Source organism: Oncorhynchus keta, chromosome 8, assembly GCF_023373465.1.
Source record: "Oncorhynchus keta strain PuntledgeMale-10-30-2019 chromosome 8, Oket_V2, whole genome shotgun sequence".
In the NCBI taxonomy this organism is placed as follows: Eukaryota; Metazoa; Chordata; class Actinopteri; order Salmoniformes; family Salmonidae; genus Oncorhynchus; species Oncorhynchus keta.
Genome location: NC_068428.1, coordinates 15,667,058 through 15,693,714, shown reverse-complemented (window position 1 = coordinate 15,693,714; position 26,657 = coordinate 15,667,058). Strand labels below are relative to the sequence as shown.

Below are 26,657 nucleotides of genomic sequence, written 5' to 3'. Positions count from 1 at the left end.
TATAATAAATGGAGTGTCAGTTTTCATGCTGAATATGGTTGGCGGGAACACTGGCTATGTGTGAGTGACATGGGAATATGAACAAGAGTGGAGAGGAGAACTGAACAACAGTAACCGACAGCTAGTTTACTGTCACACTTCTCTGTTAATTCTTGATAGAGCGAACGAAATGTTAACCTTTTACATCGCTGATCAGTGCATTAACCCTATTACTCCCGAGACCACAGCAAAAAAAAATCTGCTTTTCATTTATCTGACTTTCATTTACCTGCATGACCTGCCCTTATATTTAGCCTCACAATGAAGTGTTTTTCCATTTTATTTTCAAGACAACCAGGGCTACAAGTAGAACACAAATGAATTTGACATAAACAGTTGCATTCATGAGTTTTATTGACAAATGTCCAGAAAAAAAGATCAGAAAAGTACAGAAATAGGTTGCTCAGTGAGAAATGAATATTCAACTAGTCTGTGACAACTGTGTGGAGTTTGGAGTTTGTGACAGCAACTATGTAAGCTTGTTACAGTACTATAGACACGATGTCCTTGGATTTCCTATGATCTATGTAGAAGAGCCCCTTACCTTCTAACGACTCGTGTGGCTTGTGAGCATCATAGAGCAAAACATGTCTCAGATTTTTTTTAATGGTTTGTAGCTCAAACCATTCAGACTCTTTTGGGATCCTTCCTTGTTTCACAAGCACGCTCGAGCTCAGCCCCTGTTAATGATGATTATTATTAGTCATTTTTCTAAATCATTTAGCAGACGTTCTTATCCAGAGCGATTTACAGGAGCAATTAAGGTTAAGTGCCTTGCTCAAGTGCACATCGACAGAGTTTTCATCTAGTCGGCTCAGGGATTCGAACCAGCAACCTTTTGGTTACTGGCCCAACGCTCTTAACCCCTAGGCAATATTTTTAAAGGGGTTAGAAGTCCACCACGGTGGGACTCATTAGGCAAATCCACTCACTGACTGAAGTATTTTGTGAAGGTGTTAGTCAGAAAATAATATTTCTCTGAAAATAACGAGGCAGTGATTGCTTCCACCTGATCATTTGACATGACATTTCTATGAATGATGAATCCAATTGAGCCCACAAATCCCCTCATGTTTTCTGCTTTACCTGGCGAGCAACAAGAGAACAGAAGAATACTTAACTGCTCAAGACCGGAAGGTTGAATAGCAAACACCCGGCCTCTCATTTATACATTTTTTTGTCTCCAATTCTGTTTAACAGCTAAAAAACAAAGCATAAGCCATGTCTAGACATGATGACTAATTGTTCTACTGGTACATTTTCAAAAATCCCCTTATTATCTATAATTTATGCCTTGCAATTTCAATCTGTGAGAATAGGCACCTTTTCATGCCACACCATACACAGTGCCTAATATGAAGGCCCTTTTGTGTTTGAGCAAAGCGGCATTTTGATGTCTACACTGCCATCCTTAGCTGACAAATCCACAATCTATTCATTTGAATACACAGATCACTGCTCTGAGCTTCCATTTTTGCATTTCAGAGAAGACTGAGCAAAACGTCTCACACCGATGGAAATAATGGCATCTGTTATGCTTCCTGTGGATACTGAAATAGCTCTTGTGTTTGTGATTATTGCTCTGTATTTTAGAACGGTGAAGTGACAAGTTCAAGCGGGGCCGTCTGCATCACAGAAAAGCTGTCGGAATTACGCCAGTGCAAATGCCTCAAACGCGCACACACACCTCCCCTCTCAAAGTACCAGACTGAAATCATATTAGGCTACGTCAGAGGAGACAGAGTGGGGCTGCTAGGGGCCCGAGGTCCTCCACTGACTATTTTAGCCTGGGCTGGCTGGGACCTTGTCTTTTGCCTGTCACTGGACTCTGGTCTCAGGCACTTGTATTGGTCCATTACTGTCAACCAGAAATATGGCAGTAATGGAGGTATTCTACTCTGCCACAATAACCAGGAAATAGGGGACACTGTGCCCCCATAACTGTCACTAGGAATATACAGTATATTCTATTCCGCCCAGATACACCATCACTGGGAAAGGGCAAAACGTTCCAAACAGAGGTTTGAGTGTCACTCACAACAGCTATGTCAGAAACAAATGTATTTGACTCCTGCTCTAACCCTATAAAATGACACCCTTTCAAATGACAACCATTGTTCAGATATAAAAACAGGTGTTAAAGAACCCTTCCACATGACAACTATTGTTCAGATATAAAAACAGGTGTTAAAGAACCCTTCCACCCAAGTCCAATACTGGGCCTGCTCATCAGATATGACTGTTTTACTGCTGAGCAGGAAGACCCTGGGCACAGTAGGCTAAATCAGAGCCTCCAAGGTGATATAAATGCGCCCGTCAGCCCCGTACAAACCACCCATTTAAACCGAATGGACAGGCATGACTACCCAAGCCCCCTCTTCATCTATGAAGACAAGGACCACTGTCAGAGCATGTGATGAGGTGATCTCTCTCCTACAGAACCTCCAAAGGAGAAAGATAGAGAGAGAGAATATCATCTGAGGTGTTGATAATGACACCACGTGATGGAGCCAAGGCAGATCAATTTGTGGGTGTGTAAGAAAAACAATCACCTCCTTAACTGTCCCCATCAACCACAGACATAAACCACGGTCCCTTTCTCAGGACGATGATCATGTCATCATGTGCATTGCACTGTGTGCCCAGCCACCATGGAGACCATCTGTGCCTGTCCGCTTTTTATACATTTCAATTCACGGCTTTCTGAAGTGCCATTAGGAAGATTTCCATCCAACACTTTTCATGCGGATGAATTACCTGACACATTAAAAGAAAGTCACCACAGTGGTGATGGGAACCGGAAATGTCAGATCATATTCATAGATGTCGACAGACAATTTGTTCGTTCGACACGGAAAAGTGTACTATGAGAGAAATTGCCGTGGAAATGCCCTTATTCGCAGATATTGCTCAAATGACCATAACATCAACAACAACAACAAATGTGGAGTCACGCAATGATGTGTTAAGTTGTAGGCCTACCTCCACGAGGAGGAAAGGCATGGAGAGTTTCAAGGCAGATTAAACATGTTGTGATGAACTTCAGAGGACCGAACAGTTGCTTTGTGATCATGCTCATTTCCAATAGGCTAAATAGCGAGGGTAGGCATTTTTTTTATTTTTTAAATGCTAGTGACATGATGATCGGTGCTTGGCTGCCAGTTATCAAATAAAATATTCTTGCTCTTATCCATATCTCATCATATAAACGGTCCACTTGATCAACAAACAGGTGTCTAGAGAGCAGAGTGTGCACATTTTTAGCAAGCACAACAGCTTTTGTGACAACCGTCGGTAAAGTTGAACATGTTTTTAATGCCGATTTGATGAGTATTTTGCATTCAAATCTGTCCCCAAATGGATGGGAACATAGCTAATGATAGTTCAAGAAGACGATTGGGTTAATGAAAAGGTCAATGAGATAAATAGGCACGGTATCCTTGGCTACTGTTAACAACATGACTCATGTTTAACCATAAACAGACATCTACCACGACTCAGGGTAATTCACTAGCTAGGTGTGCTTGGACATAACCTCTGCTCTTGTATATTCTAAAGAGCAACACTGTAGGTCTATGAATGTGCTGAAAGGAGGCTGGGATGGAAATGATAATTCCGCCCTCTCCAACTGTGAGTCTCATTCAGTGTGAGAAAGGCCGAAATGATTACCGACTTGCCTTGCTAGCTCTCTCTTTAATTACTGATATTGTGCAGATGCAAATTTTGGATGATGGAATGTGTAATTTAAAACAGATGAACTGCAAAGTTCTCGACAGGATGCTTGTTAAGGCGCTCCCTTTGTCTGGGAGGCAAATGTGTTGCAATCAATCCATAGTTTGGTGACAAGCCCTCTTGAAAGCCTAGGCAACTTTTTATTATATTCTTCTCCAGTATCTATTTACTGTGATATAGTATGTCTGGAAGGTGGGAATCATATTCTAATTGTAGTAGCTATGGTTATGAAAATTCGTAATCTACAAAAAGCTCAGGTGGTAGGATCTGTAAAATAGTTGATATGTTTGTTTGATTTGCCCTCAGTAATGAGCACTCATCCAAATGTATATGAGGGTAATGAGGGCATACTGTGTGTGTGTGCGTGCTCTGTCGATTGATATGTGAGCTCATTGCCACTCTGATCACTGGTTGCCGAGGCTCCAGGGCCACATCATTAATTAGAGCTGGTATAATCTGTGCCCCATGCTGAACTTTGCAGGGATTTCAGGGCTAGTGCAGCTGCCATCAAATTAATGTCAATGTATTTGTATGTAAATGAGCGTCTCCTATTTTTGTACTGCCCTCACAGACATCAGTGGCTCTAATGCTCATTTCTCTGCCATTCAAGAAGTGAAGCTACACTGATTGCATAATCCCTGACACAACTATTTTTGGTAAATACATAAGTAGAAACTGTATACAAAACATTGATTTAGCATGATACGAATATTGGTTAAGGTTATTGATTGGCACAAGGACAGATTTTGACCATGACAACAGATGGTTTACAAGTCTACCTGCTGCTAATGAATCCATCCAGATAATGTAGCTTGACGGTAGCTCTCGATGTGAGGGCCACCCCTCCCCTTCTCCTCTCCTTTCCTCTGCTGGTCATGCCAGTGGGATCAATAGCAGCATGACGAATGTGAACTTTCCAGGGTTAATGAAACTGGAGGAATATTTCAAATGGTAATAGGAGGAAAGGGACAGGCTGCATTTACCATGCATGTCAGCGTCCCCACTGAATAATCAATCTCTCCATCTCCTCTTCTCTATTTCTTCCCTCACCTCACTACATCCTGACTGGGACACCGCTGCACACAACAGCATTGGACTTTTTTAGTTATGTCATATTATTGTATTAAAATATTAGTTCAAATGGATTGCCTGCAGTATGGTGCTAGGGGGTGATTCCAGGACTTGCTTTTACAGGTGCAGTGTGATCTGATTTTGTTATCTCTTTTTTTTGTAATCAGCAGATGAGATGCTGTTGGCCGTCCGTCGCTGGTGAAAAAATTATAGATGACAGAGGTCATGTTTATTGCATGGCTGAGCTCACCGGCCCATTCGATCTGATTACTCAGCCCATCTCGCTTACTGACCTTTCATCTCCTCTGTACAGGGAGAACTCCTGCACCTCACCAGGCCAAACTCATTTACTGTTGCACTTTTATCCCACTCTCTCTCAAACTGATCTGCTGCTCATATCCAAAGGGGAATATCAAGACAGCCGACAAGACGCCATGGGAAAACGCCCTCGGTTAGTCATCGTAGCTATTCATAATAATACATTATTATTAGCTTTTGTTTAGCTTTACAGATTGCCTGGCTAAGAGCTAGATTCAGACTTTTAGTGAGTCTGCAAAGCCTTGTCATTATCAATCTAATCTCTTTGCATGACTTGCAGAGTGGACCACTTTTCCATGACTGGGAGCTTGCAGAGTGCACTCATACTCTGTGACATTATGATTAATATTTGACTGGAATTGTCCCTGGACTCTTGTCTCTCCTTCCCCCAGAGGGGCCTGTATTGATGCATGAAGAGCACTAAGTTCAGCTTGTTTGATCTGCCCAGTCAAGGCTATACAATAGAGAACAGTTGCATCCCAATTCACCGGTCTCATCTATCTTTCACCCAATGTTGTTTGTCACATCCCCAGCAAAGCAGGCCAGTGATTCTTTTTATTGCCTTATGTCACTGTAATAAATCATGGTGAGCAGTAAGAAAAAGTGTCTCTGTAATCACATTGCTTTTGTATGGACACCTTTTATACGGGTATCACTATGCACTGTATACACGAACTGTATTCATGTCAATAAATAAAGCACCTTATCACTGGCATCGCCAACCCTGGATAAAATAGGTTTTAAGCACGTTAGAGTGGTACACTCAACAAATAATGTCACTTTCAGACCGACAGGTTTCTTTCTCTACATACACTACTAAACCCCTGTAAAAAATGAGTGACATTCAGCTCTGACCTTTAAAGGGAGCCATTGTTACCGTAAAGTTTAGCATCAGCTGTTGACCGGGCGTGCTCCACTCCAAACAATGTCTCTGGAGTTGTGACATTCAACAGTACAGAGCAGCTAACGCAGCTATGAACACTCTGACACTAGCCTGACATTTCCTCACACCAATACAAGCTGTCAGAAATAGCCCTCGTCTGCACACTGATGCCCATGGACAGCATTTGAACTCAAAACGCTTGAGCCGCAGGTGCATAATACTACGACAGAGAGTTAAACGCATGCATTGTGAAGAGTTAAAGATATTAACTACCTGTAAGGGCAACATTAATCCATCACGACTGGACTACCGACGTAATCTGCTCGAGGGTTCTTTTTCCAACAGGACCCTCCGCCGCAACGTCCCCTGAATCTGCTAGCCTGCTAGCCACGGCCCACTAGCTGTCTAGAGCATATCGGACTGTTAGCTGAATAGGTCCATTGGACAATTTCTTGGGCCTTTATACCTATTTTGCCAATTGGACTGGGCAGCTTTACTACACGGAACCTTACTAATCCATCACGGCGGGTCTGCCGACGGAACCGCACGAAGAGGCTACAACAAACTTCTTCCGTCACAACGTCCTTCAAAGGCCCTACCGCTAGCTTGCTAGCCCCGGCCCGCTAGCTGTCTGAATTGCCGTTCTCCAGCCAGCTTAACTACTCACTGGACCCCTATGATCAGTCAGCTACGCATGCCACTTCCTAATGTCAATATGCCTTGTCCATTGCTGTTCTGGTTGGTGATTATTGTCTTATTTCACTGTAGAGCCTCTAGCCCTGCTCAATATGCCTTAGCTAAGTTCCACCTCCCACACATGCGGTTACATCACCTGGTTTAAATGATGATTCTAGAGCCAATATCTCTCTCATCGTCACTATTTGCCTAAGTTTACCTCAACTGTATTCACATCCTACCATACCTTTGCCTGTACATTATGCCTTGAATCTATTCTATCGCGCCCAGAAACCTGCTCCTTTTACTCTCTGTTCCGAACGTACTAGACGACCGGTTCTTATAGCCTTTAGCCATACCCTTATCCTACTCCTCCTCTGTTCCTCTGGTGATGTAGAGGTTAATCCAGGCCCAGCAGTGACTAGCTCCACTCCCATTCCCCAGGCGCTCTCATTTGATGACTTCTGTAATCGTAAAAGCCTTGGTTTCATGCATATTAATATTAGAAGCCTCCTCCCCGAGTTTGTTTTATTCACTGCCTTAGCACACTCTGCCAACCCAGATGTCCTAGCCATGTCTGAATCCTAGCTTAGGAAGACCACCAAAAACCCTGAAATTTCCATCCCTAACTATAGCATTTTACGACAAGATAGAACTGCCAAAGTGGGCAGAGTGGCAATCTACTGCAGAGATAGCCTGCAGAGTTATGTCATACTATCCAGGTCTGTGCCCAAACAATTTGAGCTTCTACTTCTAAAAATTCACCCTTCCAGAAACAAGTCTCTCACCATTGCCGCTTGCTATAGACCACCCTCTGCCCCCACTTGCGCCCTGGACACCATATGTTAATTGATTGCCCCCCATCTATCTTCAGAGCTCATGCTGCTAGGTGACCTAAACTGGAACATGATTAACACCCCGGCCATCCTACAATCTAAACTTGATGCCCTCAATCTCACACAAATGATCAATGAACCTACCAGGTACAACCCCAAATCCGTAAACACGGTCACCCTCATAGATATCATCCAAACCAACTTGCACTCAAAATACACCTCTGCTGTCTTCAACCAAGATCTCAGCGATCACTGCCTCATTGCCTGCATCTGTAATGGGTCTGCGGTCAAATGACTACCCCTCATCACTGTCAAACGCCTTACCTTAAACACTTCCTGGAAGGATATTGACCTCATTCCGTCAGTAGAGGATGACTGGTTATTCTTTAAAAGTGCCTCCCTCACCATCTTAAATAAGCATGCCCCATTCAAAAAATGTAGAACCACACTCCAGACCTGTCTGCCCTTGACCAGCACAAAAATATCCTGTGGCGTACTGCAATAGCATCAAATAGTCTTATGCAACTTTTCAGGGAAGTTAAAAACCAATATACTCAAGCAGTTAGGAAAGCTAAGGCTAGCTTCTTCAAACAGAAATTTACATCCTGTAGCACAAACTCCAAAATGTTCTGGGACACTGTAAAGTCCATGGAGAATAAGAGCACCTCCTCCCAGCTGCCCACTGCACTGAGGCTAGGAAACACTGTTACCACCAATAAATCCACGATAATTGAGAATTTCAATAAGAATTTTTCTACGAATGGCCATGCTTTCCACCTGGCTACCCCTACCCCGATCAACTGCCCTGCACCCCCCACAGCAACTCGCCCAAGCCTCCCCATTTCTCCTTCACCCATATCCAGATAGCTGATGTTCTGAAAGAGCTGCAAAGTCTGGACCCCTACAAATCAGCCTGACCCCTCCAATCTGGACCCTCTCTTTCTAAAATGATCTGCTGAAATTGCTGCAACCCCTATTACTATCCTGTTCAACCTCTCTTTCATATCATCTGAGATCCCCAAAAGATTGGAAAGCTGCAGCGGTCCCCTCTTCAAAGGGGGTGACACTCTAGACCGAAACTGCTACAGACCTATATCTATCCTACCCTGCCTTTCTAAGGTCTTCGAAAGCCAAGTTAACAAACAGATCACCGACCATTTCGAATCCCACCGTACCTTTTCCGCTATGCAATCTGGCTTCCAAGCTGGTCATGGGTGCGCCTCAGCCACGCTCAAGTTCCAAAACGATATCATAACTGCCATCGATAAGAGACAATACTGTGCAGCCGTATTCATTGACCTGGCCAAGGCTTTCGACTCTGTCAATCACCACATTCTTATCGGCAGACTCAGCAGCCTTGGTTTCTCAAATGACTAACTCGCCTGGTTCATCAACTACTTCTCTCATAGAGTTCAGTGTGTCAAATCGGAGGGCCTGTTGTCCGGACCACTGGCAGTCTCTATGGGTGTGCCACAGGGTTCAATTCTCGGGCCAACTCTCTTCTCTGTATACATCAATGATGTCGCTCTTGCTGCTGGTGATTCTCTGATCCACCTCTACGCAGACGACACCATTCTGTTTTCCCTGGCCTTTCTTTGGACACTGTGCTAACTAACCTCCAGACGAGCTTCAATGCCATACAACTCTCCTTCCGTGGCCTCCAACTGCTCTTAAATGCAAGTAAAACTAAATGCATGCTCTTCAACCGATCGCTGCCCGCACCTGCCTGCCCGTCCAGAGTAGTTCTGACCTAGAATATGTGGACAACTACAAATAACTAGGTGTCTGGTTAGACTGTAAACTCTCCTTCCAGACCCACATTAAGCATCTCCAATCCAAAATTAAATCTAGAATTGCCAAACGTTCCCAAACATACCCTCATAAAACGGACTATTCTACCAATCCTCGACTTCGGCGATGTCATTTACAAAATAACACTCTACTCAACAAATTGGATGCAGTTTATCACAGTGCCATCCTTTTTGTCACCAAAGCCCAATATACTACCCACCACTGCGACCTGTATGCTCTAGTTGGCTGGCCCTCGCTTCATACTCATCGCCAAACCCACTGGCTCCAGGTCATCTACAAGTCTTTGCTAGGTAAAGCCCCGCCTTATCTCAGTTCACTGGTCACCATAGCAGCACCCACCCGCAGCACGAGCTCCAGCAGGTATATTTCACTGGTCACCCCCAAAGTCAATTCCTCGTTTGGCCGCCTTTCCTTCCAGTTCTCTGCTGCCAATGACTGGAACGAACTGCAAAAATAGCTGAAAATGGAGACTTATCTCCCTCACTAACTTCAAGCACCAGCTGTCAAAGCAGCTCACAGATGATTGCACCTGTACATAGCCCATCTGTAAATAGCTCATCCAACTACCTCATCCCCATACTGTATTTATTTAGCTCCTTTGCACCCCAGTATCTCTACTTGCACATTCATCTCCTTACATCTTTCACTCCAGTGTTTAATTGCTATATCTTAATTACCTCGCCACTATGGCCTATTTGATTGCCTTACCTCCCTTATCTTACCTCATTTGCACACACTGTATATATATACCTTTTTTCTACTGTATTATTGACTGTATGTTTGTTTATTCCATGTGTAAACTCTGTGTTGTTGTATGTGTCGAACTGCTGTGCTTTATCTTGGCCAGGTCGCAGTTGTAAATGAGAACATGTTCTCAACTAGCCTACCGGTTTAAATTAAGGTGAAATGAAAAAATAAAATAACACTATGCTCGGTACTAGCTTTGTTGCTAGTACGGAGCATGGTCTAAAAACATGACTGTTATTGGTTAGTCATAATCATCTGTCATTCATTACAGCCTGCGCAACATGTGAATCCCAATGAAGCACAGCTGAGACGAACGCAACACAACTAAATCATGTTTAGATGCTTACCATTACGAGGGCTGAGGTGATGAGAGCACTTGAGTCAGAATGAGAGGATCTATCCATTATTTGCGCAGCGGTCAGGCCCTTCTAATGATGTCTCCAGCTAGTGACCTTTCTCCGCGGGTGTCTGAGACGTGAGGAAGTGTCCCTGCTATCATGTTGCTGTGATGTATGGTGAGGAGCTGCTCTGACTTATTGCCCTTCACGCGCGTTACACAGTGCCTGTTAGTCAGGTACTGTTCCTTCATTTAACGGATGTATCCGAGTGACACTGGTACAATCCGGGCTCTCTAGCATCTCTTATTCTGCAAGTGCCAGCCTATTAATTATGACTGGTTTGCAGCATGATTACCCGTTTCATTGTTTTGGATGGATACTTGAGTGTTGGTTGGAAACCTAATGTTTGCGTGTGTGCGTGCATGAGAGTGCGCGCGCTGTTATCAGTGTGTGTTCCTCTCTGTATTGCAGTTCAGGTCTGGGTTTCTTTGCCATTTCTCATTTATTTTTTCTTTCAGGGCTCTTGTTCAGTATTCTAACAGGACACATGGACCAATACATGTTGTGTGCTTTTTGGAAAGATGTCCTTCAACTGCAAAAGCAGAAGTTAAAAAACATATATTTTGTATAAATAGAAAGCAAAAGAGACCAGAGTTTTGACTAATTAAACAAGTGTTAAATGAGTGTTAACCTTTATCACTCACCTCAGTTGTACACCACCAAACATGTCTTGTTGGAAGCTCTTCATTACTACACTTCTGCCTGTGTCACCAAACCCTGACAGATACAACAGACAGCCGAACAAGGAGGTGTGGAATCTGGAATCTTTTGTAAAGAGGTAAAGAATATGAGGGTGCTGTGGCAGAGTGTTATTTGTGTGAAAGGGGAGTAATAAGAGCAAGTTGACCAGGGTGATTAATGCGCTATCGATCCACTCACCTCTCCTCTCTAAAGCGAGGAGTCTCCAAGCAATCTACAGGTCAATTTACAGTTCTCCTTCACAAGGTCTCCCAAAGGGTCAGGGTGAAACGGCTTGGATGACACAGAATGAAAACATGCAAAGCTGATTTCTTTGCCAGCCAGGTGCCACAGTCGTGCCTCTGCACCTTTCTAGTTCAGTCCTCCTCCACTGACCTGGGACCAGTGAGTGGAATAAACACTTTGGGAGTGTGGCCAATGCAGCGATTACAACTGATAGACACTTAGAGGGAGTTTGTTCGGCCGGGTTATCATTTACAGTTCACTCATTGCCTTTGGGTCTCATTCTACCATTCTACTCTCTCATGGGCTCTATACAAATCTCTGTACAAACGCCTACAACTGCTTTTCAAATGGCAACAAACAATAATGCGGATTAACAGTGATGAAGTCGAAGTGTGACTGGACTAAAACAATTATGAAATGTTAGATCATGGAGGCATTGGATTAGATGTGGAGAAATGGATAGGGCATATATAGCCAACCACTTAGCCACTATGTTGGGGACAGCAATGCCATTACAATCTTAAAAGACCAAGTAAAATGTTGCCTCTCGTGAATATCTACCAATTCAGAACCTGTGCCCATGACAAAGAATCTTTCTTCAAGAGTTGTTTCAAGTTTCCTGATTGGTCTCCCTATTATCTTGTCCTTTCCATCCAATTCCTTCTTCCACCTCTATCCAACGAAGAGAACAGAATGTATTATTTTCTCTCCGTCGTTCTGTTCTCTCTCAGACGGGACAAACTGTCAATCTAGGGGTTGACGTAAGCAGGGTTTAGGCAGAAGGACCAGGAGAGTCTACCTCTTGCATTTTAATAAACGCCAGCCCATTTCAAATGAAAGGGGAGGCAGCAATGGAATGGAGACTCAAGTTATGGAGTTTCTACCGCTGTTTAATGCACTTTTGGATCAATAAACAATTGCAAATTGTTATAGTCAGCAAAGACGTGGTTGTAAAATACTAAGTTAAGATGGCATCCAATGACCTATACTATTCTGTGAGTTGGTTGCCCATCAATATGTCTGATGTAATGGTGTGTGGTATTGAGTTGTTATTCCCAAACTAACCTGCTCAACACGCATGCAAGGTGAACAGTATACCGCACCAACATAGGCATTAGCAAACATTGAAATACAAGTACAAAATAAATAAATAAATAATAAAATTGTGAATCTGCTAAGAAAAGGCTTGGTATGGTAGTGTCGCACAGCAGCTGAGGGTGTGCCTTAATTACCACAATCAGTGTAATGATAACTAATTAGCCAATTCAAATGAGTTCCTGTAATTTAAAGTCTATCATTGAGATGAACTATTAGAGTCATCATTACCGTAAAGGTTGCTGTTGTCATTTCTAAAATGTAATCTAAGCGCCATCTCTAGCAGATGCAGCAGTGTTGGCCGATGAGATTTTTCACATAATTTAAATAAACAGCTCATTACAGTGAAACTAATTGATTTAGCACAACGGAATTATGGGACGTACCAACAGGGGACAAAGGACACTGACAGACAATCAAACCTAGACTGAATGTTCAATTTTATTTAACACATGGAGATCAAAGATAAATAAATAAAAGTCAAACTCATTTTAAAACCTCACTTCAAGTGCTTATCGGGTAAACATTTTGTGGCACTGATTTCTATCTCTTCTATCGACCTCTGCCCTACGTAGATGGTAAACAGTATATAATATTTAACAGTCGTGTTGGAGCAACTAAAGGCTTTAACGATCTCATTCATTATTCAGAGGCGTTCGTATCAGATGGTTCAGCTGAAAGAGAGAGAGATGGGCTGTTTACTAAGACTTGTGACAACAACACGCTGCCTCTCCACGGTCACCATCAAGCCTCTCAATGAGGAGATTGGACCCACAACATAGATACACTTGGTAAGCGACACTTGTGGCACGTACACAGACCATACACCTCCCATTACGGTTAGGAGCTTATGATCTGTAATGCATTGACGAGTAGAAGTGAAATTAAAAAGTGTGAACAAACAGTCATCATATTGTCTAGTGGAGGTATTAGTAGGGGCTGTATCGGATAGGAGAGGTCAGTAGGTTTACAGGTAAATATCATTATGCCCTTAAGGTTGGATTAATATAGAGAATGATCATAACATTTCAAGAAGATCCATGGAGATGTAAATAGACAAGAAAGTACGTCAAGCAAGAAGTTAATTACCATGTATTTCATAACATTCTCAATCTGTTAAATAATATGGCATACATACATTATATGCCACTGCACATCTTTAAATACGGCGAGAAATATCAGATCTTAGAGGTTAAAAAATAAAAACATTTACAGAGCATACACAATATCAAATGTTAAACCCGTCTTGAGAATCCTTTACCTTGTTATAACCAGTCCCAGTGCAGCCTGGTGAGTGGAGACTATTGTGTGTCTTATCACTGCTAGCTGACTCTCTGGGAGATATTGTTCATGTCTGTCAGTACCATTGTTCTGTAACTGCGCTCCAGACCCTCCATGTACTCAAGGTAATTACTCACTCTGAAGCCTTGGATGGGTTCCTCCTGATGGAAATCAAGGGGAGAGAAGAGAACACAACAACTCTGGTTAGGCTCCTAGTCCAGAGCTTTATGAGCTGTGTGTGCGTATGTGTGTGTGGTAAGGAGGGTGGCATAGCAATATTACAACCAATAACAACGTGGACTTAACAACCTGTAATAGTGCAGCCAGTATGTGGTATGACCTAATTTGCAAGGACAACTTAACAACCCCAATTGGATCAAGGCCAAAATGCTAGGGACAAGAAGATAACATTTAATTTGGTCATTTGTACATTTGTCGGCAATTTACTTGAAGGTATTCTAATTACTCTGAGTGACACATTCTTTATGGTGATTCTCAAGTTCACAGACAATGAAAATGAAAAACACTCGGTGTGCAGTGCAAGTGTATTCTGTTTGCTACCTACAGAACACAGCACCCAAAGGGCAGGTTCGCATTTATTGTCATGAATCTTGACCTGGAGGCAATGTAGAGTGGTCACGAGCTAGCACAGTCACAAAATCTTAAAATCTGATTTAAACCGAACCTTAACCATACTGCTAAGCCTAATCTGAATGCCTAACCCTAACCTTCAATTAAGATCAAAAAGCACATATTATTTTCATTACTTTTTCATGAACAACCCTGATCAAACAAGTGCAAACCTCATTTCACATTCTTAAATTCATGCTTTAAATGATGTAGAGAGGTACAGGTATGAGGTCTTTGTGTCTGAGTACATTGCCAGACATAAGATAGACAGACCTGTTATCTGCAGTATGTTCAGGAGTACATTCACTTAATCACCCTGTCAAAACATGAGTGTGCCGTCATGATAAATGTGAGATTAGCATGAAGAACATCCTACATCCTGTTTATTTCTCTGTAGACGCCAATCTTTGTATGAAAATCCATCAAAATGACCAATGCAATTTCCCTTTATCCCTTTGTCACCCAGAAAAGAGCTGTAAACACTGTCAAACATGTGGAAATAGTGAACAGATAAGAAGTCATACAGGAAGAAGGTATACCAACTGTACCGCAGCCTTGATCTTATTGTTACCGTGAGAGTAAGTAGGGGAAGAAGTGGACATGTTGGAAGGCACTTTAGAAAATGTTTCGGAGCAGTTTTTGGGGTGATAAAACCTATGGCAGCATTGTGTAATGACAGGCATCTTCTTTAGAATTTCCACAAAGAAAGGCTTTATTTTCAGTTTTTCCATGTAACATCTGAGTCACTGACGATGCTTTTTCACTTTGTGTCTTCCACCGCATCAAGCTGCAGACTGACTTCAAGAACAATTGTAACAAGTAATTTCCATTTCAATGTTTTATTGACATGAAATATAGACTCAGAAGGTGTAGATACGTGAAAACTCAACAAACCCATCCGAAGTCCGGCTTAAACCCTTCTCCTATTACTCAAAGTATGAACCTCAATGAGCATATACAAGATGGCATGTTTCAAACTTTCCAAGTTGAACCGAGGACAGTGAAGCGACTGCGTAAGTGTGTTTCTGTCAAGCTGTATTTGCTACAAAAATGCATGCTACAATTCACCACAAGCATATCTCCAGATACAGCCATAACATGATCTTTTATTCAAACTACTGTCAGAGGCTGTTGATGGAGCGTGGACTCTGCTGTTATCTGCTGAAGATCCGTTTCACTAACCTCAGATAGACAAACAGACTCACCTTGAGGAAGACCTGCAGGTCCTGGGTCTGTGTGTGCTGCAGGATGTCCTGCTGCAGGTGTTTCAGCACAGCCACACACATGTACACCTGGTAGTCCGGCCCCATCACCACACAGGTGGACACGTAGTGGCAGATCTCAGACCAGTCCAGGTAGTTCCAGAAACACTGGCCTAGCCACTGCACACACATCTGGGAAAAACATCCGCCCACACATTAAATCAATTATATAAAGAATGTAAACCATAAAATTAGATGGTTGAAGTGATGAAAATAAAGGGTTGTGCTTTTTTAAAAATCTAATGAAAAGAGTATTAAGGCTTTGAGGCAATAGCTTTGTGGAGCATGCAGAGTGGTTGTAAGTCTACCATGTGCTTTAATAACTGGGTTTACATGAAAAATAACTGGACAGTCTGACTGACCATAATAAACTGACTTAACACTCTACCTAGGATACTGAAGCACACAGAGGACAAGAGGTAAAAAAAAGTTTTAAAAAAGAAACCTCCCTTTTTCAGGACCCTGTCTTTCAAAGATAATTTCTAAAAATTCAAATAACTTCACAGGTCTTCATTGTAAAGGGTTTAAACACTGTTTCCCATGCTTGTTCAATGAACCATAAACCATTAATGAACATGTACCTGTGAAACTGTCTTTAAGACACTAACAGTTTACAGACGGTAGGCAATTAAGGTCACAGTTATGGAAACTTGGGACACTAAAGAGGCCTTTCTACTGACTCTGAAAAACACCAAAAGAAAGATGCCCAGGGTCCCTGCTCATCTGTGTGAACGTGCCTTAGGCATGCTGCAAGGAGGCATGAGGAGTGCAGATGTCCGTACTGGGAGACGCCTAAGACAGCGCTGGAGGGTCCGTCATGGTCTGGGGCGGTGTGTCACAGCATCATCGGACTGAGCTTGTTGTCATTGCAGGCAATCTCAACACTGTGGGTTACAGGGAAGACATCCTCCTCCATCATGTGGTACTCTTCCTGCAGGCTCATCCTGACATGACCCTCCAGCATGACAATGCCACCAGCCATACTGCTCGTTCTGTGCGGGATTTCCTGCAAGACAGGAATGTCAGTGTTCTGCCATGGCCAGCGAAGAGCCCGGATCTCAATCCCATTGAGCACGTCTGGGACCTGTTGGATCGGAGGGTGAGGGATAGGGCCAATCCCCCCAGAAATGTCCAGGAACTTGCAGGTGCCTTGGTGGAAGACTGGGGTAACATCTCACAGCAAGAACTGGCAAATCTGGTGCAGCTGGTGGTCACACCAGATACTGGCTGTTACTTTGATTTTGACCCCCCCCCCTTTGATCAAGGACAAATGATTCCATTTCTGTTAGTCACATGTCTGTGGAACTTGTTCAGTTTATGTCTTAGTTGTTGAATCTTATGTTCATACAAATATTTACACACGTTACGTTTGCTGAAAATAAACGCAGTTGACAGTGAGAGGACGTTTTGTTTTTTGCTGAGTTTATTTTCAATGCATAATGGATTACTATCAAGCTCACATAATGCACCAATAAAAACAATGACAAATCCTAATTGGTTTTCCTGTCAGAATTACCAGTACACTGGACACCCTTTACAGTTCTTTCTAACTGGGCCTCTAAGAGCATGTTGAGAATGCATTGTCTTCTCAAGTTATTTTCAATGATAGTATTTTGAAGGGAAAGAAGTGAATTCAACTTGAACTATTCCGTCAGACAGAGCTAACTCAAGTCCCAGCCTGTTCTGCTAGGCCCTCCACCTCTGCCGACCAACTCCACACTGCAATTTACTCTGTATGTTTACATTCTCTGAATATCTTTCCTAGCAACTTCAAATGTGGCGTATCTGCAGCTGGAATTTTAACGAGGCACCCAGGAGCACAATAATATCTTGCCATTCCTGATGGAGGAATGAATCTGACCTTCATCCGATGGTCAGATTCATGATTTGTCATGTTTTCAAAACTCAACTTATGAGGGTAGATTTTCATTTATAGCAAAGAATATACTGGATTTATATATAGAGCTGTGATTGGGAAACTGTGAGGAAGTGCGTTCAATAGTTTGCACCCAATGACTTTGACTTAAAAGCTATATAATAAACTTTTTTTTATTGTGAGAGACTCTTTGGCTTATAGTCCCTGTTGACACACATTACGTCTGAGATGACAGTCCGCCTGAAACACTGAGCCAAAAGGAGATGAGATCAAAAGGAAGATTTTTCAAGGTGAACTCTTTGTTTGAGGATGAAAGTTGACGTCAAGGGAATCAACTGTGGCAAGCCGAACAACAGAGGGATTCCGCAGCCTCAGTTCTGAACTTTTATATGGAGAATAAGTACTACTGTCACCTTGAGGAAAACATATTATGCCGGTTCATGAAAACTCATTTTCTATCCCATTTTAATGGTCATAAACATGGTCAAAATAGTCCCTTAGGGTGTCCATTTCATTATAATACCACCCTGACGAGTGAAACATTTGGAGGAGTGAAAGGACGGAAGGTGATATTATACCTGGGAGGGGGTAAAACCGGACATCCTGAAGGCAGAGAAAACTAGAGGCACTTCAGTCTTCAGCAGCATCTCGACATAGTGTGCTGTGCATGAGTAGACCGGATGGATGCTAGACTGAGCAATCTCCATGGGCAGGTGAACCTAAAAGGCGAAGAGAAGTTCAGATTTACAATGCATAGTAACTAACTACAAAAGCCAAGCTCTGTAGGTTAATAGCTAAACTTGCCAAATGTGAACGCCAAATGCCACACAAACAGCAGACAACGGATTGGTCTGATTTTCACTCCTCAATTTCCTCCAAACAGAATTGTCAGAGCTCAATGCTTTCGGAGAACGCAGTGTGCGTGCGTGTTTCACTGGGTACACTGTGTGAATTTGCTACTATCACTTGTCCCTCTGTTCTTCTAGGTATTGACAGCATCGGCCGCATAACATTTACAGAGGATTGTGCCGCCACTGTTTAGTAATTCTCCCTCATCTGTGACATGGTGTGCTTACTCCCATCTGTCTGCTTACATCCTGATTTGCATGCACTGCTGTTCGGATGGCAGAGCCATGAAGATTTGTAATCAGTTGTACAAACGCTTCCACCATTTCCGAGACATATTCTTACTGCTGAAGCACTATTAACAGCTGAGTATTCAACGTCATCAGCAGCCAGAGATGGCTGTTTCCAAATGTAAGTGGGGACATTGATAATGACTATTCCAGCATAATCTTATCCACCATTTCCATCAAGAAAACACGCAGTATTAAGAATCCCTAGTCTACACAGATACAAACGATAACATAACTCAAACGTGTATGATTTGGCTTGTGGTGCATAAATTGGGTGAGAATATTTAGCATTAAAATGCAACTCTAAAATGCATCTTTCCAATGTATGGCCATACAAATGACAGTATTTCATAAGAATCTAATTTTGCAGCAGGATTCATTACATGCTCCCACCAAATGAAAGACGTGTTTATTTCCTTACATACGTTTAACCGTCCTCTTCCTTGACTACTTCCAGAGCTGCCTGAAAATAGAAGGCAGGGAGAAACAGAGGGAGAGAGCAGGGGGAGAAAAGAGCTACGCTCTATCTGTCAGACTGGAGGCAACTTAGTATTCAGTCCCTTCCTGGAAGAACGAGGGGTGGGCTGCTGGACTCACCGATCCATGGAGCCTGGCGGGCCAGAGGAAGGCTGATGTGAGCAGGGTGGAGAGGTGGAGGAGGAGGCGGAGTGCTCTCTCCATGTCTCCAGCCATGATGAGGAACACGGTGGAGGCGAACCAGTCATGACCGGGGTAGGCTCCCTGCAGAGTGTCTGGTGGAGGGGAGTTATGGAGAGGCTCTGACAGAGTGCAACATCTGGGCCTGTCTGACTGGACATCACCAGGGCTATAAAAACCACACCTAGAGCACCACAGGTCAGTCTCAGCAGGCAGGAGAGGGGTTAAAGATTGAGGGGCCCGAGGCTGGATGCAGTGGGCCTCCTCAATGTGATTGACAGACGCATACTGTAGGGGAGTGGACGATGATGATGATAAACATAGACGTATGAATCTGAATTTAAAACAGAGCATAGTCATATGAGAGGCTCTTATCACGGAATAAAGAGAGGAATCTCAGCAGAACTTCAAGTATCATTCAATTGAGAAAAATGTAAGTTTCTGAAAGCCTCTTGAGGGTTCATGTTGCGTCCTTGAAAAAAGCAGGTGTAAAATATATTTTCTTCCTTCTGAGAGAAAACAATAGATATCACTTTACTGACTCTGGAATAGTCAGCGGATGCTTAGTCAGTCCCATTGTGATTCGTATGGTTGTCAACATAGCTGATAAGGATACAAAGCTCCGACGTGAGTTTGGCTCTCTGTTGAGATAGGAGCTCTTGGCAATGCTTCATCAAAAGACAGAGGTCCTGCTCAGAGTTATCCCTCAGTAAGTTCAGATGTCTCCCATACCTACAAACAAACAGACACAAATTCAAACATTCAGGATCCTACTGTACACTGACTCATCTATTTAACAAATTATGTGGTGTTCAATCAGAACAATTAGGGTTAATAGAAGGATATAATTAGCCTAAATTAGCCTTGTCTTAACGCTCATCTCTCATTATCATATTGCCCAAAGAGTATGCAATATCTCATTTGAGTTCATAGAACATTGACCTATTGTTCTAGAATGTCTCTGCAATAGTGCTGATCACCACATCATTCTGTAATAATCGTTTTTTTGTTATCTTTATTGGCCGTTGAGTACCTGCACTCTCTGAGAAAATGGCTGGTGCTTACTGGGGAGATTGGAACAAAGCTGGGAGGTTCAGACATTGAGGATGCAGATGGCGTTACCTGAGAGAGGCCCGAATCCCCAGCTGGTCCACAGACGACAGGCTGCCAGTCTTTATGCCGCTCCCTGACGCTATAAAACAGGCAATAAAGGAACTGGAAATTACCAGGGGTTTACTCACTAGCGCTCCCCAGCTATCAATAAAAATGTCAATTCAATGACTGTGGCAAAGCAAAGCGACTGTGCCTTTGACAATGCTCGCTCATTTGGCGAAATGACTCAAACCCTAATCTCGCATCAAGTGATACATTGCAGAGATGATCAGACGAGTGTTCTGTATTCATCATAGAAACCAACGCATGCTTTAATTGAGAAAATGGCCTTGATGAGAATGAAGTAAACCTGCAGCTCTGTGGAAACTACTCTTCCCTCTTTATTAATATCAGTGCCACTCCCTGATTGAAATGACTATCTAATGGAGATGAATGGCTTCTCTCTCCCGTCTGCCATTGTTTCTTCTTGATAGATGAGCCCCTGAGAAAGGCTTGGGAGTGAGGTGAAGGAACTCCAGCAAATTATTCTCCACCACATAATGGCAGCCCCTCGACATGAGCAAATCTGCGAGCCTGTTGTTAATGTCAATCACAAGCCATGACAGGAGAGGGGAAGAGAGCTAAACCGCACAGGCTATGACAACTGCTCCCCTGATGGACCATTTGGTGAAAGGAATAACGTCACGGAGGAAAGGACAAAAGGGGAAAACAGGGCATTGGAGTGTGTGTGTGCATGTGTGTCTGAGGGGGAGATGGAGAGTGTGAGAGAGAAATGGTTTTCTTGACTTTTCAAGTTTCTTTAGACTTTTTCTACGATTCATCCTCCTTTGTGAGCTACAGTACAGCCCAAGAGCTACAGCTCAGCTCTAATGAACATGTCTCGCACAAAGAGACTCCAGTGTGTGTTTGAGTTAAGCAAGCGAAGCGGAGAAAGAACACTTCAAAATCAAATGTCATTTGTCACATGCGTCAAATACAACAGGAGTAGACTTTACAGTGAAATGCTTACTTTACAGTGTAGAGTTAAAAAGTAAGACACATATTTGCTAAATTAAAAAGGAAATAGTAACGCAATAAAAACAATAACGAGGCTGTATACAAGGAGAACCAGTACCGAGTCAATGTGCAGGGGTACGAGGTAGTTGAGGTAATACAGTATGCACATGTGAGTAGGGGTAAAAGTGACAGGGCAATCAGGATACATCATAAACAGAGTAGCAGCAGAGTGTGTGAAAGTGTCTGTGAGTGTGTGTTTATGGCATCAATATGCATGTGTGTATGTGTGTTTTGTGTGTGTGAGCATATGTAGTGTGAGTATAGTTTAGTGAGTGTGCATACAGCCAGTGCAATGGAGTCAGTGCAAAACAACTAAGATAAATAAATGATAATAAAGGGTCAATGTAAATAATCCTGGTAGTTATTTGATTAACTGTTCATCAGTCTTATGGCTAGGAGCTGTTCAGGTGCCTTTTGGTCACAGACTTGGAGCTCTGGTACCGCTTGACATGTGGTAGCAGAGAGAAGAGTCTATGACTTGTGTGGCTTGAGTATTTGTAGGGCCTTCCTCTGACACTGCCTGGTATAAAAGTCCTGAATAGCAGGGAGTTTGGCCCCAGTGATGTACTCACTACCCTCTGTAGCCCCTAGCGGTCAGATGCCGAGCAGTTGCCATACCAAGCGGTAATGCAGCCAGTCAAGATGCTCTCAGTGGTGCAGCTGTAGAGCTTTCTGAGGATCTGTGGGCCCATGCCAAATCTTTTCAGGGGGAGGGGTGATGTTGTGCCCTCTTCACGATTGTGTTGGTGTGTTTGGACCATAATAGGTCCTTAGTGATGTGGACACTGAGGAACTTCTCGACCCACTCTACTACAGCCCCGTCGACGTGAATGGGGGCGTATCGGCACTCCGTTTCCTGTAGTCCACGATAATCTCCTTTATCTTGCTGACGTTGAGGGAGGGGTTGTTATCCTGGCACTACACTGCCATGTCTCTGACCTCCTCCCTATAGGCCGTCTCATTGTCGTCGGTGATCAAGCCTACCACCGCCGCGTTGTCGGCAAACTTAATGATGGTGTTGGAGTCGTGTGCGGCCACGCAGTCCTGGGTATACAGGGATTACAGGAGGGAACTGAGCACGCACCATTGGGGGCCCCTGTGTTGAGGGTCAGCGTGGCAGATATTGTTGTTGCCTACCCTAACCATCTGGTGGCGGCCCGTCAGGAAGTCCAGGATCCAGTTGCAGAGGGAGGTGTTCAGTCCTAGGTTTCTGAGCCTAGTGATGAGCTTGGAGGGCACTATGGTGATGAACACTGAGCTGTAGTCAATGAACAGCATTCTCACATAGGTGTTCCTTTAAAACAGGTGGGAAGGGGAGTGTGGAGTGCAATAGAGATTGTGTCATCTGTGGATCTGTTGGGGCAGTATGCGAATTGGAGGGGGTCTGCAATGATGGTGTTGATGTGAGCCATGACCAGCCTTTCAAAGCATTTCATGGCTACAGATGTGAGTGCTATGAGGTAGTAGTCATTTAGACAGGTTACCTTGGCATTCTTAGGCACAGGGACTATGGTGGTTTGCTTGAAACATGTAGGTCAGGGCTGCCCAACCCTCTTCCTGGAGATCAACTGTCCTGTAGGTTTTCAGTCCAACCCTCTTCCTGGAGATCTACTGTCCTGTAGGTTTTCAGTCCAACCCTCTTCCTGGAGATCTACTGTCCTGTAGGTTTTCAGTCCGACCCTAATTTAGCATATCTGATTCAGCTAGTTAAGTCATGTTGAGCAGCTAATTAGAATCCGGTGTGTTAATTTAGGGTTGGACTGAAAACCCACAGGACGGTAGATCTCCAGGAAGGGGGTTGGGCAGTCCTGATGTAGGTATTACAGACGGGGTCAGAGAGATGTTGAAAATGTCAGTGAAGACACTTGCCAGCAGGTGTGCATGCTTTGAGTACTCGCCCTGGTAACCCCTCTGGGCCTGCGGCCTTGTGAATGTTAACCTGTTGAAAGCACTTAAAATTCTCTCACATCGGCTATGGAGAGTGTGATCATACAGTCGTCAGGGGACAGCATGGTTCAGTGTTTCTTGCCTTGAAGCGAGCATAGAAGGAATTTAGCTTATCTGGTAGGCTCACATCACTGGGCAACTCTCAGCTGGGTTTCCCTTTGTAATCTGGGATAGTTTACAAGCCCTGCCACATTCATGGTATTGATCAGGACTAAAACTCAGAGGGCTCAATGAGAAACACTGACGCACCTCTGCATTTTACCAAGTCAACCATATACTATTAGACATTTATTAACAGAATTCTACAGGAACACATAACGGAACATATATTAGGGAAGGGGTCTCAAACAGTGATAAAGGTATGTTAGCCCAGGTTTGAGGAAACACTAAAACTAAGCTCCAAGAAAACATGAAAATAAAGATTTCAAATCAGCACCAAAGCTTTAGAAATGACAGACCATCATTGACTGGTCTAAAGTTATTAGCTAGCTCCCATTAATAGATAATGGGCAGTGAGGTCTCATTGGACCCTGAAAATGTCGATGTGTGTTGATAGCATAATGAGGCTAAAAGAACACCAAAGCACTGAGGATCCTTTGAGCTTCAAGGGAAAGTTAGTTAAATAACTAGTGATGAGATGGAGAAAATGTGCTCACTGAACAGTAAATAACCTGCCTTTGGATTTCTGGACAAAGAGCCAGATGTCATGATGGAGCACATTGCATGAGATAAATAATACATGGGAAATGATTATAACACTAGGGAAAACAACTATATTTGAGTTGGATTTAAAATGTTCCATTCTATATGAGTGGCGGATAGATGCTGATTTGTCCTGACATTAGATATCCACATACATTTGAAGTCGGAAGTTTACAAACACCTTAGCGAAATACATTTAAATTCAGTTTTTCACAATTCCTGACATTTAATCCTAGTAAGAATTCCCTGTCTTAGGTCAGTTAGGATCACCAATTATTTTAAGAATGTGAAATGTCAGAATAATAGTAGAGAGAATGATTAATTTCAGATTTTATTTCTTTCATCACATTCCCAGTGGGTCAGAAGTTTACATACACTCAATTAGTATTTGGTAGCATTGCCTTTAAATTGTTTAACTTGGGTCAAACATTTCGGGTAGTCTTCCACAAGCTTCCCACAATAAGTTTGGTGAATTTTGGCCCTTTCCTCCTGACAGAGCTGGTGTAACTGAGTCAGGTTTGTAGGCCTCCTTGCTCGCACACACCTTTTCAGTTCTTCCCACAAATGTTCTATGGGATTGAGGTCAGGACTTTGTGATGGCCACTCCAATACCTTGACTTTGTTGTCCTTAAGCCATTTTGCCAGAACTTTGGAAGTATGCTTGGGGTCATTGTCCCTTTGGAAGACCCATTTGCGACTAAGCTTTAACTTCCTGACTAATGTCATGAGATGTTGCTTCGATATATCCGCGTAATTTTCCTACCTCATGATGCCATCTATTTTGTGAAGTGCACCAGTCCCTCCTGCAGCAAAGCACCCCCACAACATGATGCTGCCACCCCCGTGCTTCACGGTTGGGATGGTGTTCTTCAGCTTGCAAGCCTCCCCCTTTTTCCTCCAAACATATTATGGCCAAACAGAGGACATTTCTTCAAAAAGTACGATCTTTGTCCCCATGTGCAGTTGCAAACCGTAGTCTGGCTTTTTTTATGGCAGTTTTGGAGCAGTGACCTCTTCCTTGCTGAGAGGCCTTTCAGGTTATGTCGATATAGGACTCGTTTTACTGTGGATATAGATACATTTGTACCTGTTTCCTCCCACATCTTCACAAGGTCCCTTGCTGTTGTTCTGGGATTGATTTGCACTTTTCGCATCAAAGTACATTCATCTCTAGGAGACAGAACGCGTCCCCTTCCTGAGCGGTATGACGGCTGCGTGGTCCCATGGTGTTTATACTTGCGTACTATTGTTTGTACAGATGAATGTGGTACCTTCATGCGTTTGGAAATTGCTCCCAAAGATGAACCAGAATTGTGGAGGTCTACATTTGTTTTTCTGAGTTCTTGGCTGATTTCTTTTGATTTTCCAATGATGTCAAGCAAAGAAGCACTGAGTTTGAAGGTAGGCCTTGAAATACATCCACAGGTACACCTCCAATTGACTCAAATTATGTCAATTAGCCTATCAATTAGCCTATCATCCTTCTAACCCACTGGAATTATGATAGTGAATTAGTGAAAAGTGAAATAATCTGTCTGTAAACAATTGTTGTAAAAATGACTTGTGTCGTGCACAAAGTGGATGTCCTAACTGACTTGGCAAAACCATAGTTTGTTAACATGAAATTTGTGGAGTGGTTGAAAAACAAGTTTTAATGACTCCAACCTCAGTGTATGTAAACTTCCGACTACAACTGTAAATGAGGGACTCATCACTAATTAAAACAGTTAATTATAGATAACAAAACTGCGAATGTGACACCGATAGCAGCATTTTATCATTTGCTCTTTACTTTTGATTGATAAATGGGAAAGCTTCAAGGCAAATTCCACAAAAATGCAAGATGAATCACTCACTCACTATGCAACACTGACCTATGTAGTCCGCAGGTGGGAAGAAACGTTCTGATGGCAAAGCAGAAAGGTACGACACAGCCTTCTCCAGTAGATCAGCCAGGACTGGGGGCGGATACAGGAAACACATAGTGGGTTTTAGGAACATCACAGATGCCTTTGAAAAAGCCATCTCTTCAATGATACATCATGCAAGTACAAATTGAGCTGCTTTTACTGTACACACAGCCGGGAAAATAGGAAGGTAATCAAGCATCTTGTTTATCTAATATATGAAGAGAGGAAGCTCTATGTAGACCATTTTTATAATTTAAGCTACATCAAAGGCCCTCGTCCTGGGCGCTTCTTTGTCTCTGAATTAAATAAGAAATCATGAAGTCTCTTACTCTGCACTCCGTGATCCCTTCACAAGAAATAATTCAAAATGTAACTACTTTAGATTGACATTCAGAGGAAGCAATTGAACACACAATGAACGGTTTCATGACGGTTTCAATGATTAGCAACCAATGAATGACACGAACACCCTGACAAGTATGGTCAATTACAAGTACAGTAAATGAAAATCTTATGTGGGAAAGATAGTAATCTTAACAAATTGGTCATTGATACAC

General features: G+C 43.0%; 1 protein-coding gene across 4 annotated transcripts in view; it reads right to left on the bottom strand.

Annotated features, from left to right (window-relative positions):
• Positions 1-12,953: 12,953 nt before the first annotated feature.
• The window catches only part of tbc1d32 (TBC1 domain family, member 32), a 38,498-nt gene continuing 24,794 nt past the window's right edge, over positions 12,954-26,657 (bottom strand). Inside the window, exons 27-34 of one of the 4 annotated variants that reach the window (XR_004826300.2) lie at positions 26,065-26,148; positions 20,495-20,564; positions 19,989-20,104; positions 19,313-19,467; positions 18,158-18,298; positions 15,647-15,835; positions 13,792-13,972; positions 12,954-13,204 (exon numbers count right to left, since the gene is read on the bottom strand). Coding sequence is in view for 2 of the 4 variants with exons in the window: in XM_035774825.2 (XP_035630718.1) it covers positions 13,853-13,972; positions 15,647-15,835; positions 18,158-18,298; positions 19,313-19,467; positions 19,989-20,104; positions 20,495-20,564; positions 26,065-26,148 (875 nt within the window). In the remaining 2 variants the exon portion in view is untranslated. Of the gene's footprint in view, positions 13,973-15,646; positions 15,836-15,901; positions 16,710-18,157; positions 18,299-19,312; positions 19,468-19,988; positions 20,105-20,494; positions 20,565-26,050; positions 26,149-26,657 lie in introns of those variants that run through there. The other 3 variants (XM_035774825.2, XM_052523535.1, XR_004826301.2) reach the window with 3 other exon arrangements.